This window comes from Dreissena polymorpha, chromosome 2 (assembly GCF_020536995.1).
Source record: "Dreissena polymorpha isolate Duluth1 chromosome 2, UMN_Dpol_1.0, whole genome shotgun sequence".
Taxonomy (NCBI): Eukaryota; Metazoa; Mollusca; class Bivalvia; order Myida; family Dreissenidae; genus Dreissena; species Dreissena polymorpha.
The window spans coordinates 145340262-145360454 of record NC_068356.1 but is presented as its reverse complement, the minus strand read 5'-3'; the positions used below and the strand labels follow the sequence as shown (position 1 = coordinate 145360454).

Below are 20193 nucleotides of genomic sequence, written 5' to 3'. Positions count from 1 at the left end.
TGTGAAGTCCCCAACTTCTGAAACATAATTTAATATAGGAGAAACAGAAATGTCAAACAACTGTCAAAATATTTGTTGGTTGTATGTCAAAGTCATGTCGTACAAACAATAATGTATTCATGGCTTCAAGTGCTTTACCAACCATACGTTCCTGTAACAAACAATAATGTATTCATGGCTTCAAGTGCTTTACCAACCATACGTTCCTGTGTTAATGTAAAACTTTAAGTATAATTCATCACTGTTCTTAAATAATGAAAGTTATCAACGACTTCAATAACAATCCAATTGTATGACCCCTTTTCGTTTCCTTTTAATCTACCTTTCTTCCGAAAAACAATGATTTTGATTTTTTTGCAGTGTCAATGTTCAGTAGTCCCAAAGAATTGCAATATAAATTATCTAAATGTGATGTGATTGAACATCAGCAGGCGATGTGCCTCAAATGGCCTTGTCATCAGCAAATAATATTAAAATCAACAAAACATCATGTATAATAAAATCAAAGTTAATAGTATATTGTAGGTTAAGTTCAATGTCTTAAACAAATAAGGAAAACAAAATCGGCGAAATTACCTCCCTTTACCTTAGTCAAACCGCATAACTAAAATAATCTGAATATGATTAACATGATTTAACACCTGACTTAACATTCGCATGCATATCCTTCACTATTCTAAGCAATTAACCTTGTATACCAGACTTAAACATTTCAACCATAATGCATTGCGGTATAAAATATCAAACATTTTAAAATTAGGCTTTCTTCTTGCAAAAGATTCTGTTTCGAGGTTGTATAGAATGAGTGCCTGTAAGTTTTTAAAATAGTTTGGGTTGGAATGTAAATGCATCAGAGGTCCATTGACGGCATTATATGACATAAATCGACTTTTGCTTGCCTTGAATTTCGTTGCTTGTCGTGTTAGCAAAACTGTTTGTGTACTTTGGAAATGTTATTAGATGGTGTTTTATGATATTTTTTCGGACAAAACCCATTTTATATGGAATTATTCACGCCCGTATGTATAAGTGCACTAGGAAAAATGAATTTAAAACTGATATTTTGGAAGATATAACATGTGCTTGCGTGCAGTGGAACGTAAAAAGTAGGAATTCGCATCGAATGATATACTAACACTTCATCTGGTGTCATATATTTATATAACCGGGATAAGTGCTCAACTTTACCCATAGCGCGTGCTTAATTTCGTCAAAATCGAGTAAATAATAAGATACTTGTATGGATTTGAATTTTCTTAGCGGAGGCAATATTACAATTTTCGTCTCTGCAAAAATGTCATGATGGACCATGTGGTATGGCCACGCCGAATGTAATCAAATTTATTGCCAACTCTACGATTGAGATAATCAGCAACATATATTTAACAAATTCAGAATATTTTTTTAGCGTTTTCTTAAATTTCAATAAAACGCCGACGCCGGGGTGAGTAGGATAGCTCAACAGGATGGATATTTCACCACAACCGTGCTCCTACGCGCGCACAGGGGCGCCGTCAATATAAAGCGTATCGTAGGCCTGGTATGCCCGCTTACCCAGCCGCCTTGCCTCCTTCATTTTTGGCACCAATAGCGCATTTTCACCATGACTTCCGGAGGAAATTGTTGGAAAACCCACATATCTCGTGGTGTATGATAGTGGTGGGCGTGATAAATGTATTCTGTTGACGTAAGATAAACACGCGTTACAAGAGTACGCAGTTATAAATTTTATTGAGTACCGGTAATACAGAACAGAAAGTTTATTTATTACTAGAGCATATACATATCATCGTAAAATAGATATTCGCAACAAGGCAAACATAAATATAAGAATTGTTCATGTATACGTAGGGTGAAATATATGGCATTAATGCCAAAGTCGTTACCGTATATGGTCTACAGATGTATAAAACAGTTTGATACAGAGACAAACGAAAGCAATAAACTGCAGTAAATAGTTATACATGTAGATCTAGTTGAAAGCTGGTAAAATCCCCAAAGTATGGGTCAATAAAAGGCAGGTTTGAATGGATTTCTTAACAGATTATCTTTTTAACTGTAATGTTACATGTCATGTGTCTACTGCAAAAACTACAATATTTGGAATTATCTCAAATAATCATAATATCAAGACAAAAATCAAATAAAAATATTGCTATCACTGGGATTGGCAGCTTCATGGTCCTTTGAAAGCAGTCCAATTGGTAACAATTGCCCAATAAGGCTTTATAACTTTTGTTACGTATTTAATAACAATAGTAGTACTACACACACACAAACCACCGATATTAAGCGTGATCCATTCTGAATCGTGATTATATCAGCAAAACCACACATTTCCAACATACCAGTTTTACATAAGATATGTGTTTATTTGCATTTTTATTTACAACATATACGTTCTTTTTACAATCTGCAAGATTTTGCCAATCTTTATAAAAAGCCAATTATTGGTAGCATAATGAGCATAATCTCGGTGATGAGTGTAATATAGCGTTCTTTGTATGAATCGAATACACTCCTTTGTAAATAACCAAGGCCTTGCTGTATATGATGGAATTGGAAAATAATACATGAGGTTGCTTCTTTGGTATATTTATTAAATTAGACTACTCTTACATAAGCATCTACAAGTGGACAGTTACAGCCAGAAAGTCTGGCTAATCGGCTCTGAAGAAGAACCACATTGGAATGTTCTGAGTATCACAGTAACCATTATTTATGAGAAGGCAACAAATTAACATTAAACAAATACAAAAATGCAAACCGCACCATAAAAATATCCTACAAAATGATCAAAATCACAAATATTGATGTACAAAACATGATTCAAATCTTCAACTTTATTCCTGATTGGCTCAGCACAGTGTCACATATTGAAGTTACTTCTGCACAAACTCATGGGGACAAAAACCAGGGCCGTCGATCGGCTGAGCTGGGTAGCCACGTCTGCAATTCACAGAAAGAACAGTTACAATGCAATAAAAACAAGAGCACCGCATAACGGTGCCACGCTCGGCTGCGAAAGCTTGTCAGAACTTTTTTTTTTTAGAGGTCACAGTGACCTTGACCTTTGACCTTGTGACCCAACAAGAGATGTGTTTGTCAGAAACACAATGCCCCCTACTGCGCCGCATTGAAATAAAAAATTTATTTATCATTTGGCAGGTATAGAAATCATCACCCTTTAAAGGTTTTTACTTCCCTTGAAATTTGACCAATCCAATTGGGGGGGGGGGGGGGGGGGGGGGTCTCACAGTCAATTATGACTATGTCAGACATCACTGACAACCAAGGCCTGTGGTTTAAAACAGATCATAGCCAGAGTTGTTTTTTTTTCTTTTTCATAGCCAGAGTTGATCATGTATCTATGGCCATAAGTCCACAGGTATGTAATGAACATCAAAGAAATGATAATTATATCATTTAAAAAAAAACTTTGACAAATCAATCATTTGGGTTATAAATAATCTAAATAATAAATCTGTACAGTAACTGTGAAAAAAACTTCAATTCTTGGTAAGGATATATATAATATGAGATTTATAATTATATAAATTTCTTCCCTTCAAAATAATTGTCTGTAACAAATCTCTATTTTTAGTAGCAAATAATTAAAAGCCACTACCGTGACTGTAGATTCACCACTCAAAATGTGCAGCTCCATGAGATACACATGCATGCCAAATATATGAAGTGGCTATGTTCAATATTGAATAATTATCTCCCTGTAAAGCTAATTACTTCCCTTAAATGTGTATTTTTTACCGTAGACTGTAAAGGATGACCTTGACCTTTTACCACAATGTGTTTGTCAGAAACACAATGCCGCCTACTGCGCCGCTTTGATTTATTAAAAAAAAATATATACGCGGGCAGGTCAGATAACTATGTCCTTTCCAGGTCGAACCTCAAAGACCTCGTGAAGAGGCCGGTAGGACCTGTAAATAAACTCTGATTAAAAAAAATAAAAAATATGTCCTTTTAAAGCTTATAACTTCCCTTGACTTTGTTTTTTCGACCCTAGACCTTGAAGGATGATGTTCACCTTGAAATTTTACAACTCAAAATGTGCAGCTTCATGAGATACACATGCATGCCAAATATCAAGTTGCTATCTTCAATATTTAAAAAGTTATGGCCAATGTTATGGTTTTAGCACGACGCCTACGGCGGACGACGAGCTGGCTATGACAATAGCTCGGGTTTTCTTCGAAAACAGCCGAGCTAATAACAGTTATGACAGACATTATAAATATCTCAGTCCAACACAAATAGTAATAAATCCCAGGTCCATGTTATATTTCATAAATTATAATGTATAAATGCATGGTAAAAGGGGGAAATTAAAAAAGGTCTATCATATATTTTATAAATTATATGTATAAATTCAAGGTAAAAAGGGTGCATAATAAATATAAAGCTCAGCTTACTTGACCATCCTGCAGCGGTGTTCATCCAGTCTCATCTCCGCTGACTTGACGTCAAATGTCCCAATGGGGCTCCACAGACGTTCTGCAATTGGGGAAGCTCTCGGCCTATAGGGGGAATTAGACATTCTAAATCATTACTTTGGTCTAATGAAACTTATAATATAATGATAATTTGAAAGAAAAATTCAAACACAAAATAAATAAAATTGAAATCCCTGAATGTTTTACATATAAAATAAGTAAAAAGTATCAAACTTATAACCCTTTTTAAATTTCTTTAAACCCGGGCCCACAAGCTGCATAAATAACAATTTATTTGGCATCAAAAATAATCAAAGCAAATCTATTCATATTATTCAAATGGATACTGGGAAAACAACATCAACTGCAACAAAAGGGAATTAAATGGAAACTAGACTAATGAGTTTTATCCCAATTCAACCAACTAAGTCTTGATACCACACTGTTATGATGGATATACAGGGTCTTACCAGAGTCTAGATAGAACATTGGTATCATCGACGAATTCCCCCCAGAGACAGGCCTCGCCTCCCATAACCAGGTCATACTGCTCCTGAGTGCCTGTTTAAAAGAAAAACAAAGCTTTAGTTCTGTGTTAAAAAGAACACGGCACTGTGCTACTATGAGCCACTATGGCTCAAATTTCCACTCAATAAGGCAAACTCTTGTTCCAAATACAATAAATATCATTTGAAAAATTATTACAGCTCAACAAATATGTTCTTTTTATAAAAAGAGTTAAACTAATATTTTTAAAATGTAGCAATCTTTCCTTTTTATTTAACAATTCTAACAAAAATGAACCAGTATTACCGGGGGTAGATTAAATGGCTTTAAATCATTTGTGAAAGTGGGCCCTCTTAAAGCTTATCACAAATTTTGAAAAAAATGCATCAAAATTAATGTTTGATAAAAAAAATTAAGTTGTCTGTTACTTAAAATATGCCTGAATCTAAAATTGTCCTTGAGAGGTTAATGACCATCAGTCCAGGGCACCCACCATTGAAGTCTTGTGGGTCTGCCAGGTAGTACTTGTACCAGTCCTTGCCATACGAGATGTAGTCGAGGTACCAGGGGGAGGACAGCAGCACCTTGTAGCCCTTTGCTGTCACCGCTGCCATCTCCTTCTGATACTCACCCTTCCATACCTCCACCACTGTGTTTGCTGCAACCTGCAATCGTATTTATTTATTTAAGTTCAACTTTATAAAAAAAAAACTTTTGGTTCATTTAGACATCATCGGGTCCCTTTTCTTGGCTGAAACAGACCTGGTTCTTTGTGTCTTAAGAGAAGATCATTAGAGTGCTTCAAAGGTTGGGATCAAACACGGGACCACCAAATAACAAGGCAATATATTTCACTTTACCACTGCATCCGTTTTAGAAACCTGCAATCATCAGGTTTCAAAAACACTCTTTACTTTAGTTATTCAGAAAAAGATTTCTGAGGTTGTTTGACCAAGGATTAAAAAGTTAATTATAAAGAGGTCTCCTTTTGAAAATACCACTGTGGAGGAAAATGCAACACCCCTTTACAGTATTCACCTAAACTCCTCCCTTTTAAGTACTTGAAGGTCCTTTAAAGTTATGAGCTATGTGTAATACCATGTTTGCATTGAAAGGTAGGAAATCTGCTGGAAGTGGGATAAATAAAACGGCTGATTATATTACTGCAATATTCAAACAGGATGTACTACATGCATTACTATGTATGTGCTTCTAAAAGGCCCTGTCCAGGCAAAATAATTAAATACTAGCAGACAAATCATTTGTTCTTATGAAGAAAAAAGGGGTTTATTACACAAAACACAATTCTGTTACTAAAAACCAAAATTTGAATATAATGATTTTAGAAAGCTCTTGGTGCGAATAGAATGTATACTTAAGCATAGGGTTGGAGCACAACGTAGTGTACATTATCAATTAAGTCCTGAGGTATCACACTGTTTGACATGAATAGAATCAATATGATTTGTTTGTCAATTTTAATTTCGTTTTTGTAAATTGTTTGTTAAGATTTCCTCTACAAAGTTGTCTGAATATTTAATCTTTTTTTTTAGATTTAGTGGCAAGGGACTTTAATTTCAAATCCATATTCCATTCACATGTATGTTGGACATCTATCAAATGTGTGTTCAAATATTACTTACAGTGACATTATTATCGACAACCTCCTGCCAGATAATGTAGTTGCGCTTTGCAGAGTCCACTATCTGCAGCAGCCTAAAAGCAACACAAAAATCAGTGTACTTTTAGACAAAAGTTCATATAACTGTCAGTCTTTGCTGTGTGTATATAGACCATGTCAAGCAAAAATGGGTCTTAAGCGATATGTAGCAAGAGTATCTCCAGACCAGCCTGCACATTCCGGCACTCTGGTCAGGAGTTACCATGTGCGCTAAACAAGGTCTGGTGGGCTCATAAGCCTACAGGGTAGCTTCTCACCTGACTTGGCTGATGCACAATCTGTTCTTGAGCTAAGCTAGGCCATATGGCAATAAGAGCCTATTTCGAATGACCTGGCTCATATTATCTTAAATTGAATTGATGATGTGATATGCATGTACAGAAATCCAGCTTAAAGATTCTTGCTAAATATATTTAAGGTCAGAAGTATTATCAATACAATTATAATATTACTATTTTATAATTACATGTATATATTTACATTATTAATATATAAAATTGTTATTTCAAGCAGGTATGTAGTTATATCGTTACATAAGTTTTTTAGTCTTTATAACTTGACAACATTGTGTTAAACAGTGGCTGATTAAATAAACTTTTTTCATGATGTATAATGCCCAATATCAGAAAACCCTGATGATTCATTGTTTAATTGTAACGTGCTAATTGCTGATTTTACTATTGGAAAACAAAGCAAAAAAAACCATTCAAAATCACCCCCAAAATAGTCACTTATATACAACTGAATTGCATAATGGTCCATCAGTCTAAAAACAATGAATATTACTGTTTTTCTTGCATATATAGTCTTATTAGAATATGGATTTTAGTCAGACAAAAATAAAGCCAGCATTTGTGGTCTAAAGAGTGGCATGGTGATCTCTTTTATGAGTGATCTTATTGTGCTGTGTTCACTTGAGCACTTCTGTTCAATCATCCATTAAGCAAACATGCCATGAAATATGTTTTATTTAAAATAATTTGAAGTTGATATTGATATCAAGTATGTTACTACATGTAATTGTCAATAGCCAATATAAATGCATTTGGTGTGTCGAGAACATTGACAAATGAAAAAGGGCAAAAAAAAGAATGTATTATGACAATGGAAGTGTCCCCCCCCCGGTTATTTGCACAAAGTACATATACTGAGTTATCATGCCCAAGGAAACTACATCACTGCAAGTTTCAAACTTACTTGGTCATGTAATACTCCTCCAGCTTGGAATAGTCATTAGGAAAGCCCATTCGTGTCATGAATGCGTTCACATCAGGATTGCTCTTCCTAGAAATAAACCATGAATGAATACATCCATGAACACGCCACAAAACAAATCATAACATTCCATTTGTAATCTTTAGCTGTGATATAGGATACTGATGGTTGAGGGAGAAACTGCTGTGTCTTTCTAAACATGTGTTCATCAGATAAAACAGTTTAACACCCAACTATAATAATGTGAAATTGCAAAATACCTTTTGTAATGAAGCCAATAATTTATTTATGAAAGGTGCTCATCTTTGTAAAGCATACTCATTTTTATTACACAATCAAAAAGGCTATAACCATTAGTACTCTTAAGTTCTCAGACACTTATAAATAATAATTTAAAAATGTCTGCAAATTTAGATAAAAATTATATTCGAAAAGTAAAGGTATTCACACGTTTTCACAAAAAGGTGTGATTTGGTAAAGGTCAAGGTAAAAAAGCAATTGGATGATATGGATGATTTGAGAATGGTCATAGGCAACCACAGTATCTATTATTTCAAGCAGGGACTAGATGAAACTGTACGATCTTGCTTACCACAAAATAGCCCTTTATAAACCTTCCTAATATACAAATTAGGTCAAGGGCAAAATGAAATATGGTAAATTGTGTAAGTATGGAAAAAAAGAGCAGCTTAATGTGACAATGTGTCTTATGCCATTTGTGGCAAGCGTAGATATCACTTGATTAGCATTATAAAGCCAGGGAGCTACCTGACCAGACTGCACCACTTACAGATTGAAGGAAAGACTGAAATACAGACAGACAGACTTAAGGACGAACAGACAAAGAGATTTACGGACAAGGCAATCATTATAGGCCTCCAACATCAAGATGCAGTGGGCATAAAAACAAACAGTATCTATCTATTAAAATTAAAATTAAGTTACAGCTAAAATTACCAACAATCGAAGGACACTTCATCCCCACCAAGGTGGATGTACTGATCCTTAAATACTTGTGAAATCTCTGTGAAAAACTGAGTCAAGAATGGATAGGTAATGTTGGAGGACGGGTCAATGGGCCCGAAACTTCCGTCCCACTTCCCGGCAGTGAAGCACTTGGTCAATAATCCAGGGTTGGCCGGGCCCCAGGACTCGGAATGACCTGGAAACAAGCTTGTGTATATGAATGTTTAGCCCTGTTCAACAATATTACAGTCATATCACGATGCAGTTAACCTTTTCATGATTGCCATGGGAAAGCTGGTACTAGAACTTTCAAATGAATTTTCCAATAAGTTTTAAGTAAATATCAACTTTAAAGAGTCATTTAACAAAAGATATCAATTAAACTTGAAACAGAAGGGCCATTATGGCCTACAGTGCAATCAATCACCTGAGTTAAAGCTCTCACACAGCACACAGCTGAATGACATTGCCAATAAAACTGTCCCATATTTGACAGAAATTTACTGCTGTAATGGGGATATACAAAATTCACAGAATTCCCAAACTCACTTAAAAGCAATAAACAATAAAAGTCATTCCAACACTGATGTGTAACAAGCATAAACTGTCTAATATAATCAGTATTTTACTGTCACATAAAAAAGAAATAAGACTAACAAGCAAGTAAAGCAATACCTGGTGAATCAAATTCAGGAATGATACGAATTCCTCTAAGTCTGGCATACTCAATAAGATCTTTGATATCTTCTTGAGAGTACACTTCTTTTCTTGTGTAGGCACTCTAAAATAAATAACTGGTCTTAAGGAAAGATCAAGGATCAAAATAGGTACAGAGTGCTGAACAAAAGGGACAGGGTACAGCACCCTGCTATTTTTTTATAGATTTTTCCCTACATTTTTTCAAGGATAAAATTGTGAAAATGTGTTGATTGGAAGCATTAATTGCAGCAACCCCTTTTTTACATATTTAATCAATTAAATGATTTAAAATGGAAAATGCAAATGATTGCCTTCCACTGCTACATGAACTTCTAAACTAAATATTTAATAATTAATCAATTAATATTGTTTCTGAATACCTGACTTTGATAATGACCCTATAAACATAATTCAGGTATATTATGAATTCATTAACCGATTTAAAAATTTTACAAAGCAAACAAGTTTTAATTTACCATAGCACTCATATCTGGAAATGTGTAACTCTCGTATGGGAATGATGTCCCATCCACAATGTGCCAGTGGAAGACATTGATTTTGTTCATGGCCATCACATCCTGAAAATGACAAGTTTTAATATATTATTTATATACACTTGTAATAATTTACAAAGGCTTGCTTATTGCTCTACATACAACGACATAGCTAAGATATGATATTAACATTATGTGATAAATTGATGCATCTTTAAAGCTAAGAAAAATTATGAATAAGTACATGATTAATTGTATGTATATTTGCTTATTTGTCTAATCTGAATGGAAATTATATTTATCGTAAACCGATACATTTATAAATGTTTGCTTATTGGCATATAAACAACAGTGAACTAATAGGCTAAGAAATGATATTGATACTGTGTATATACATGTAAGCTTGTCGAATGTATGTATCAAGTCTTTCTTAATTAGGCTGATTATATAGCTGTTATTTGGTCATATGTCAATGAAATAAAGTATCTTTTTTGAAAAGGTTCAATATTTACCAAGTTCTTCTTGAGCACGTTTACTGACAGGAAATGCCTCGATGAATCCAGTAGGATACCACGATGTTGAAATCTGGGCTTGTCTGTGATTGAAGTCACATTGATGACAAACTGGAAAACAATGCATTTATAAATTCAATTATGCAACTATTCTTATTGTGCAAATGCAGCATAATGTACACTTGAAAGTGATACAAGTGTTATGTCAGTAATGTTTAAAAAACAAACATACTTCCCAAAATAGTAACTTGTTTCAAGTTACAAATTGTTTAAGTAATTTTGTAATTTGAACAGCTGATTCATCATTAACAAAATGGTATTTACAGTTGTAATTATGTCTGTAAAGTTATTTGGTATTTTTTTCCAAACAATATTCTTTTATGTTTGGAATGTGTTCCCTCCCCCCCCCCCAAAAAAAAAACAATAAAAGATATTGTCACATTATTGTGCATCAGTCAATGAACAAGTAATAGAACTATTTTCGATGGAATAAATACATTCAATAGTCACATTTGATAATATTTATCACAAATGGAATTCTATAGAATAATAAATCCTACAATACCATTGCTACAATATTAAAATCTTTAAAGCTTTTTTGTACTTCAGAACAGCATGATGTATGTGATTGAAAATGCATTATTAAACTTACAGCACCATCATCATTATTGTAGATGAGCTGACTAAAGGTTTCAAGACCTCTCAATGCTCCCCATACTTGCTTTGCATCCAAAGTCGCGAAACCATTTGGATTTATTTGTAAATTGTCTGAAAATAATACAGAAAATATACAATTTTCCAGCAATTTATCTGGAATATATATACACACGTTTCTCACTATGTATAAATCTTTGTCTTTGTTTCACTTAACAGTTTCTCTGCATTTGTGTGTGATATACCGCCCTGGTCATATATATCATAGCAGATTTTTTTTTCAGATTGATTGAAAATGTTGTTTGATGGTATTTGATAGTGTTTGATTATAGTTGAAGTCATTTATTTATATTTTTTCACGGTGGGGGGTAGTAGAGGGGGTGGGGGGTAGTGACTAGGCCACGCGCCCAACATCTGTGTACCGGGTACATGTAAGTTGCTGCACTGTGACAACAATGGGATGTTAGTCTTTTGTAAAAGGACATTCCGGTAATATATTCTAACCTGGTATTGTACTGGGCAGGCTATTCTTATGGTATTTCATTAATCGGTAATACCTGTTGGTGTATGTTTACAAACAAATCTGCAGTGATCTACTAGTTAAACCTGTAGGAAACATCTCTTGTTGCCAGTATCAATGGATTCTTGTAAAATTGTGCTTCCAAAAATGATGGATAAAATCATTTTAAGTGCAAAATTTAATTTACTTAATTCCATCTTGAAAGGAATTTTCACATAAAATTGTTCATCACAATTTTTGTTTTGTGTGAACATTGCTTTTGGGTACCTAGGTCAGACATTATTATATTGTTACAATTCTTATGGTTCCACCACCTATTTATTTTAATTAAGTTTGTGGTCAGCCTTAAAGGGATCTTTTCACGTCTTGGTAAATTGACAAAATTAAAAAAAGTTGTTTCAGATTCGCACATTTTCGTTTTAGTTATGATATTTGTGAGGAAACAGTAATACTGAACATTTACCATGGTCTAATATAGCCATTATATGCATCTTTTGACGATTTAAAAACCTGAAAATTATAAAGCGTTGCAACGCGAAACGATTGAATAATTTTGAGAGTTTTGTTGTTGTCGTTTAATTTTATGAAACTACGAAGATTGCTTATATAAAGTATAAAATACGTCAATCATACATACTCGGCAGGATGGGAGCGGTCTTATTCGTTTTTACTCCAGGACTCAGTGGTTCGAGCCCTGATGCGGTCTACTTTTTTTCCTTTTATTAATTTTATTCTTGATTTTTTACTGGAGTTTTTTAGATCCAATGTTTTTTTTTTACATTTATCAATATGAAGCATTTAATGACAAACTTCAAAACATGCCAAAATCTGTGAAAAGGCCCCTTTAAATCAATCTTCAGATTCTTAGATTTAAATTGAATTTTTATGAATATATTTGGACAGTACTTAAAACTAACACTATGTGTGTGTCTTTAATTTTGTTAAACTAATATAACATTTTTAGTTCAGGGGTTTCCTTGCCATTTTGAGAAAAGAAGTCTGGTCAAATTTGGATTTTTAAAGGGATACAAAAGCAAATTTAGGATTTTTTATCGACAAAAAAAATGGAACAAATTGGTTTTTATTTATCATCAAATATTGACAAATCATGCTATTTCCTGGTCATTTTTGGAAAAATGCAATTCTTGCTAAAAGTCCACTTATTTGGGAAAAACTAATTTAATAGCGAGCTCACAGAGCAGCCACAGGCTGCTCGAGAGGCGAGCATTACGTTAACACGTGTATTTGACTATAGATCTACAGGTTGTTGTTTTGAAAAGTTTGGTATCTGCGCGCGCAATATCCGAACCGGATATCTGAACCAGGAAACCGGAACTTGAAATTTTCGAAGTAAATAACCGGCGTCTTCTGATTGATCATAATGATAATAGATAAAAATGATAAAATTTACGGCTTTTAAATATTCTAACATTCTTCTCAGTATTTATTGTGACTAAATTTCAAATACGCATCAGCATTCTTCGTGATTAACAGTTGTCTTCATTCGGGGATTTCCCCATTCGATGACGTCATCACCAAATTTATCCAAGTAACGATTGACGTCACCGTTTTCAGGGGTTTTCCTGGCTTCATTGGGAAGAGGCCCTAGCCTATGGATTTTGGGAAGAAATTGCTCATTTTGGGAAGAATTCTCGCTAAAATGACTGCTTTGGGAAATGAAAAAGCTGGTGTAAGTTAGGATTTTGGGAAAAACTGCATGATTTTAAAGAAATTTTCAATTGGGAAGGGGCCTTTAATAGGCCCCTGTTATATAAGGCTGAAAACCCCCTGGTTTTGTGTGTACATAGCAAGTGTCAACACCGACAGCTACTCGCGTTTTTGAATAAAAATGAGGACAAAACAAATAGGTGGCAGTGCTATTATTTAATTGGACGATTGCCATTGGCCCTTTCCCCAAAATCAGGTAAAAACCCCTGCTATGAAGGTCCGATCGGGATTCAAACCCGAATCCACCCATGAGCCATCTAATGATATTGATCATATGATATTGGCCTGGGTTGCCAATTAAGCTATCTGTCCTTTTGAAAAATATATAGGTAAACTGCAATGCTGTATAATAGCATGATTACCTTGCTTAGGAAAATTTTACAAAGAATTACATTTAATTGATATTTTGTTATGATTTAGAACAGTATATTCAGTTCAAAAGCTCACATGAGGTAATGTTTGAAAAGCCCACAAAAGCTTCTGTTTGTGAAATAGGTGCTAATTTTCCGACTGTGTATAGTTGAAATCAGGGGCGTAGCTAGCATTTATTGAGCTGTAGGCCCGGATATGCTACATAAAAACGGGGAGCCAGGGATCATCATCCCCCTAAAAAAAATGTTTAATCTTATAACGCCTGTGGTGAGATTTTAAGCATAACTAAAGAAATAATAAGATAAGAAAATATAAGACTTTGGCCAGTTTTTCTTAGATATTCTACTGTTTTACACCTCATCCCCCTCCCCCCTCAGGGTCAACATTTTAATGCGTTTTTCGAAGTTGAAGCATTTGTTTTTTCATGTTTAAAAAAAAAATGTAGGCCCCGGCCCGCTGTGCCTTATAGCAGCTTCGCCACTGGAGATAAAATCACCTTATTTTGCATAAATCTGGTAAAATATATATGGTTCGAAAACCAACTGTGGATAAGAGCAACAGAACAGTCCTTGTAACTAAATAACTTCAATATTTTTTATAAGTAATTATCTTAACCATAAAGTGACCTATACTTCGATAATTATGCATACCTGAAGAGAAGATATATAGGTGAAAGTTGCTGTAATGCATAAAACTAAAAACAAATTGTGCAGCAAACAAAGATTGGTATTACCAAGGACATAGATATTAATCTTGTATGTATGTCCTTGTCATTGCCTCCTTAAAACACTAAACAATCAACTAGAACATACATTGTAAAAATTTAGAACAGCCAAATGTTGCTACCTTGTAACTTATAATTTTGAGGTGCGCATCATCGTTGCTGGCATCAGCAATGATTTCTCCATGTTGCAAACTGTATTTAGATTTCACAAGGGCCAGGCAGCATATTTGTTTTATTTTCCTTTTTGAGCATATAAAGTCAAAGTAATTTCAAATTACCATCATTTAGGAATTAATGCAAGGTAAGTCAGCAACATTTATGTCACCCACCAAAACATGTTATTTAATACGATTGATATAACACTTTGACAATTTTACACTTGTAAGTTTATATTTTTATAAGTGCGACAATACTATGATTAAATAAATTTGTATTTTCCTAACTACTGTTTAAAAGTCATTCTGGTTAGCGAATGTCAAGTCACCCACCGTACTCAAGGTAGCGACTGTCACGTCACCCCCTCAAAGTTATTTATATCTTATTTGAATTTATGTTTTAAATATGGTTAATCACATTTGATCACATCTTTTGATTGCTTGAATCAATCACATTTAATAGTATCTATAAACATTGCACTATTTGTAGTAATTATCAAATAATTAATTTAGAATGTTCTTTACCAGAAAGGTAAGCTCAGATGTCAATTAGGGCACTATCTCCCTCACTATGAGATATTGTCAAAGGAAGCAATATTTGTTTGTATCATGCCATTTTGTGAGGCATAACAATTAAGCTAAATTTTTGTAATTTTTTCAATAAAAGAGAATAGATATCTAGAATATAATCACTGATGTATAATTTTTGATGAGATAACAAAGTTTGGTCATATTTGAATGATACTCAAATGTGATTTGCCACCTTTTTAAATTTAAATGTAATGCATGACAGTGAAAGAAAAATAATATACACTATAGTATATGAAATGATTATGAAATCGAGTATTAGACTCACAGGTTGTTGTTTTGAAAAGTTTGGTACCTGAGTACACAGGGTTGGCATATTGACCGGTCAATTGAGTATTGACCGGGTCGGCGGTCAATACCCGGTTAAAACCGGTCAATACTGGTCATAATTGGTCAATACTGGTCGATTGAAAATTGTAGCATTTAAACATGACAAAGGAAGAATTTAAGCTATTCTATATTAAATCAATCATTATTCTGTAATTGATAAACTTTTTTGAGTTATCTATTAAAAAAAAAATCTTTAAAGCTGTAAAAAATACTTCTTTATTATTTATGGAAACGGTCTCAAATACAAAAGAACTAAGGCAATATCTTTATCTCAGTGTATCACATCTGTTACTGAAGTATTATTACTATTGTAGTTACCATAGTATTTCACTGATCTATTGATATATCTATTTGATAAGCTGATGGACAAACAGAACTCTTGTGGTTTCTAGGGTCATAAATGATCTGGCCCCTTATAAGCCTTAATTGGTAATAAAATGCATGCACTGGTATGTCTCTGATAGTAGTGCTGCAACAATATACCGGTATATCGGTATATATCGCAATACGCAATCCGCATATTGTATTGTGATACGATTTTCATCATACCGGTACGAACATTTTACAAAAATTCATACACATTCCGTCCAGAAAAGCCATCCGAAATAACGATATCAAGGTAAACAAAGCAAAGCGGTGTAAATAAATTTTTACGTAAAAATAGCATTCTATAATGTGAATTATACGGAGTAGCGTTGTTACATGGGAGCATTTGTTCGATGCTTTTGAATAGATTATCGTTAAATTAATTGCGCACAACTGTGAATGTTTCGTTCGATTCTGAATTGAGCATTTTTTATTTGTAATCCGAATTTCGGAAACACACTTCCAAATTTTAATGCTTACGCGACAATAAAAAAATATCGTCAAATAAAAAGTGCTTTATCCTTTGTCTCAATAAAAAACGCGCGAAAATTATGCAGACATGTAGAACGTCACATGGAAAGTATGGGTGTATTTTGTGTTGTATAAAAACGGGAACATCGCATCAGGCGAATTACGCGTGTTTAGTGAAAACAAAAACGTCCCGGTAGGACGTTATTTCATCACATCTTTAAATAGTAACAAATGCCATAATGTTTTTGATACTTAAGAAAATTTGCGAATGCTTGTGTTTCTTGTTATTCTTGAGCACATTTATAGTAAATATTTACCAGAATTTGTTTTAAAACTGGAGTATACGGGATTATCGGGTAATTGGCGAGTTATAATTCTGGTACAAGTTAGCAATATATTGCGATATATTGTGATACGGGTTTTTGTCCTGACAATATATTGCAATACGGTTTTTGGCGTATTGTTGCAGCACTATCTGATAGTGACAATGAAGCAAATCTGCCCTTAGGCTATTTCATTTCACTCAAACAAAATGAGATAACTTGCTATTAATGTTATTAATTTAATAGTTACTTCTAACTTGTCTCCTTTTTATATTAAAAGGGTTTTCATATTTTAAAGTTCAATTGGTCTTCAAATGAATAAGCAATCAAAGTTCTTGATTTTGGCAACAAATAATGTTTACCAATTGTGGGTCTACTCTAGACTCTTCTTTTCAATTATTTCTTTCTTTTAATAATTATTTCTTCAATATTATGTGTTTTTTTTATATCAATGGAAAATAAAATATTTTTGCACTATTTTGTTTAAAAAGTACTTAAAGAAATCCAGGCAAGAATACATGACAAGTAAGGGTTGTGTCAAAGGTGCCATGTTAGGCCCTATTATCAGTTTTGGGTGCCCTAACCTGTATAGGTGAGAATGACTGTGAAAGACTGTGGAGACAGTCAGGGCCCTCACACTACTTTGGGGGAATGGTTCCGCAGCCCTTAGGAGGGGGAATTTTCGCGGCGTTTCCCTTTTGGGGGGATTTTTTTACTTACTCTCTCGATCATTATTTCATTTGTACATGTTTGCACAATTAAATTTGACTAAATTTGGGAAATTAGTGTTGTTGTTGTTTTGCTAACAAATGCTTCAAAATTGAGGATACAAGTGTGTCTAGTATTATATTTTAATACTACGGTTGATCTTATATGGATGGGAGATGAACAAAATATTGTTCTCAAAAAATAAAAAATTGTTTTGGTTCCATTGGGAATTTTTAGCTCCCATTTGGGAAAAATATATACTTTTTTCCATTGGGAATGGGTCCGGTTACCGGACCCGATTTTTAATGAAAAAAACACTGTTGATCAAGCTCGCTTTGAGGCTTTGCCTTATTTCATATTATAACTGTTTATAAGGCCACGATTTTTATATTTCTTGGTTTACAAAACCGCCGACCCTAATTTTTGGAAAATGGGAAAAAAAATAAAATCGGAAAATCGTCTTTTTAAAAAATATTTTATTCCCGACCGCACTGCAAAACGAGCAAAACGACAAAAAAACCCATCCGGTTTGAGTATGGTTGCGAATAAAATCGGGTAAGTACAATCAACGATTGGTTCACATATATTGCAGAGATCGGGATATTTTTCAATGTGACACATTATGTACCAGTCCTTTTATGGGCACTTCTCAAAATTTATTTCGGGTAAAAATTACAGACAATAAGAAAATCAGCGTCAGTAAAATGTCGACCCCATCAAAATTTATTTCCGAGTCTGTGACGCAACTATATTGTTTAACATGTTAATTATATTAAACAAACCCGATATTATAGTAGATAAAAAAGTATTTGATAATTAGTATAAATAATCCAATAAAACACTGCCATTATTTACAATATATGTGTTTAGGAATTTTGTTAACACGTCCGCCATAGTTTATAGGAACTGTACAGAAAGTTTGGAAATCGGTATATCTCGGAAAATCATTGATAAATGTATTTGTCTTTTCAATGCTTAGGGCCGAGTAATTTCGGCAAATCGGAACTCAACTTGCATAAAACACTAGCTCAATTAACCGTTAAACTCTGCCTCCGTTCTCTGCAAAAGATTCGAAGGCGGAGCTATGCATTGCATGTGCTTTTATTAAATTGGAGGATTGCAATTGAGAAACAAACACACGATTGGTTCGGCATGTTGATTGCTAGACAAAGGAAGCCAATTTTTTTGGTGCGAAATTTGTCGCTTTATTGCTTCTGACAGAAAGCGGCTTTCCTTTGATGACGTCAAACTGTCAATTCACACAGACTGCACATTTTCGGAAGACTTTAACTGACTCCTTGTTTACAATTCCAGTAAAAAAAAACACTTGCTAACATTGAACTTTGGATTAAATTATCAAAATAAAGCAAAAGCGAAGTTGACAAATATGATTAAATTAATTCGCGTCAGTTCAAATAAGACGTTTTGCGTTGTAAATCAACGAGTTTTCATGACAACAACAACTTTGACAAACATTACCGCTACGACGCATGGATCGATCTACCTCGATTTTTTTTCATGTACGATCTCATAAGTCGAGTAAGAGCAAACACATACCGGGTAATTTGTGTATGAGTAGTTTATCTTATATAAGATTTATGCAACGGGCATCGCATTGTTGCGTAATGGTGCGCATCGAATTATGGAAATGAAGCGCAGTTTTTCGTTTTAATGGGAGAAGAACGCATGTCATGTAATGGAGTGTTTAAAATTGCCTGATGTTACAAAAGGTGCTTTTAGGACTCATTTCATTTGAAGATATAGATGTGTTTCATTGATTTTTTGTCTCTGTGTTAAGATTATAAAAGATATGTTGTCTTTGTTCTGATGTTATTAGTATTAACTTTTTTTTCCAATGATGTTTTTTTTTTTTTTTTTTTTCGACCGCCCGATGGACCATTTTCAAAATAATTTTTGTAAACCAATAAAAAAAAAAGTCGTGGCCTAATAACTCAAGTTAGAAGAAAGAAATAATATGAATTCTAGTTATAATTACACTGGATTTGGATGGCCATATGATAAAACAAGTCCTAATCCCTTTAAACAAAAGTTTTGGCTATTACAAACCCAATTAAAGAGCCATAATGTTCACCTTTTTACTCTGAAGGACCTAGGATGTCTACTTACAAGATTCATCTGACTGGAGACTGGGATACTCATCATCCATACATTGTCCCTGAACATCCACATGCAGAGCTGTAACAACATCATCATCCCGTAGCGGCCGCGGAATGGCAAACTCAAACACTGTCTTCTGATGGGCATTTCTGTTCGAAAAACGTTTTGTTTGCGATACTGTGCTGTCATCAGCTCCAAAGATAATATCCGTGTACCGTTTGAACGCGTATGAGAGAATGTCGCATCTCTGGTCCAAATTGAAGACAAACCGGTCTTTGTCAATGAATAGTTGATCTTCCGACGAAGTCATCTGAAATGGAAGCGGCCATGGCATTCCTTGCGTTTTGGGCAACAAAGCCTTATACCTGTCATAACCGTCTTTTGAATTTGCAGTTGTTAAAGACAAAATGTGTATATGGCAGAAAATGAATATGCCAAACTTTGAAACCGCCATTTTGAAACTAGAACCTGAATCACATGACTGCGCATGTGATAAAAGAGCAAAAAGTTACAAAAAAGAACGAAAGAGACTTAAAAATATTAAAATAATAGGATTTACATATCGATTCTATTTCAAATTGAAATACAACATACAAATAACTACTTAA

General features: G+C 34.0%; 1 protein-coding gene across 1 annotated transcript; it reads right to left on the bottom strand.

Moving 5' to 3' along the window:
- Positions 1 to 1714: 1714 nt before the first annotated feature.
- Positions 1715 to 20068, bottom strand: LOC127869325 (beta-hexosaminidase subunit beta-like). The gene is made up of 12 exons (XM_052411790.1): positions 19595 to 20068; positions 11181 to 11296; positions 10529 to 10639; positions 9999 to 10100; positions 9499 to 9604; positions 8815 to 9019; positions 7840 to 7926; positions 6605 to 6677; positions 5455 to 5626; positions 4925 to 5015; positions 4434 to 4538; positions 1715 to 2949 (listed from the first exon to the last, which is right to left on the bottom strand). Exons 1-12 carry the CDS (start codon positions 20037 to 20039, stop codon positions 2883 to 2885), a joined length of 1680 nt encoding a protein of 559 aa, XP_052267750.1. The 5' UTR covers positions 20040 to 20068; the 3' UTR covers positions 1715 to 2882.
- Between the last annotated feature and the right edge of the window lie 125 nt (positions 20069 to 20193).

Bases quoted from the DNA above. Each gene is read 5' to 3' on its own strand.
- LOC127869325 (XM_052411790.1), bottom strand. From the start codon at position 20,039: ATGGCGGTTTCAAAGTTTGGCATATTCATTTTCTGCCATATACACATT. The intron at 10,640-11,180 runs GTAAGTTTAATA...ATTGTTTTCCAG, and splicing joins ACAATAATGATGATGGTGCT to TTTGTCATCAATGTGACTTC. The intron at 4,539-4,924 runs GTAAGACCCTGT...TTCCCCCTATAG, and splicing joins AATGTTCTATCTAGACTCTG to GCCGAGAGCTTCCCCAATTG.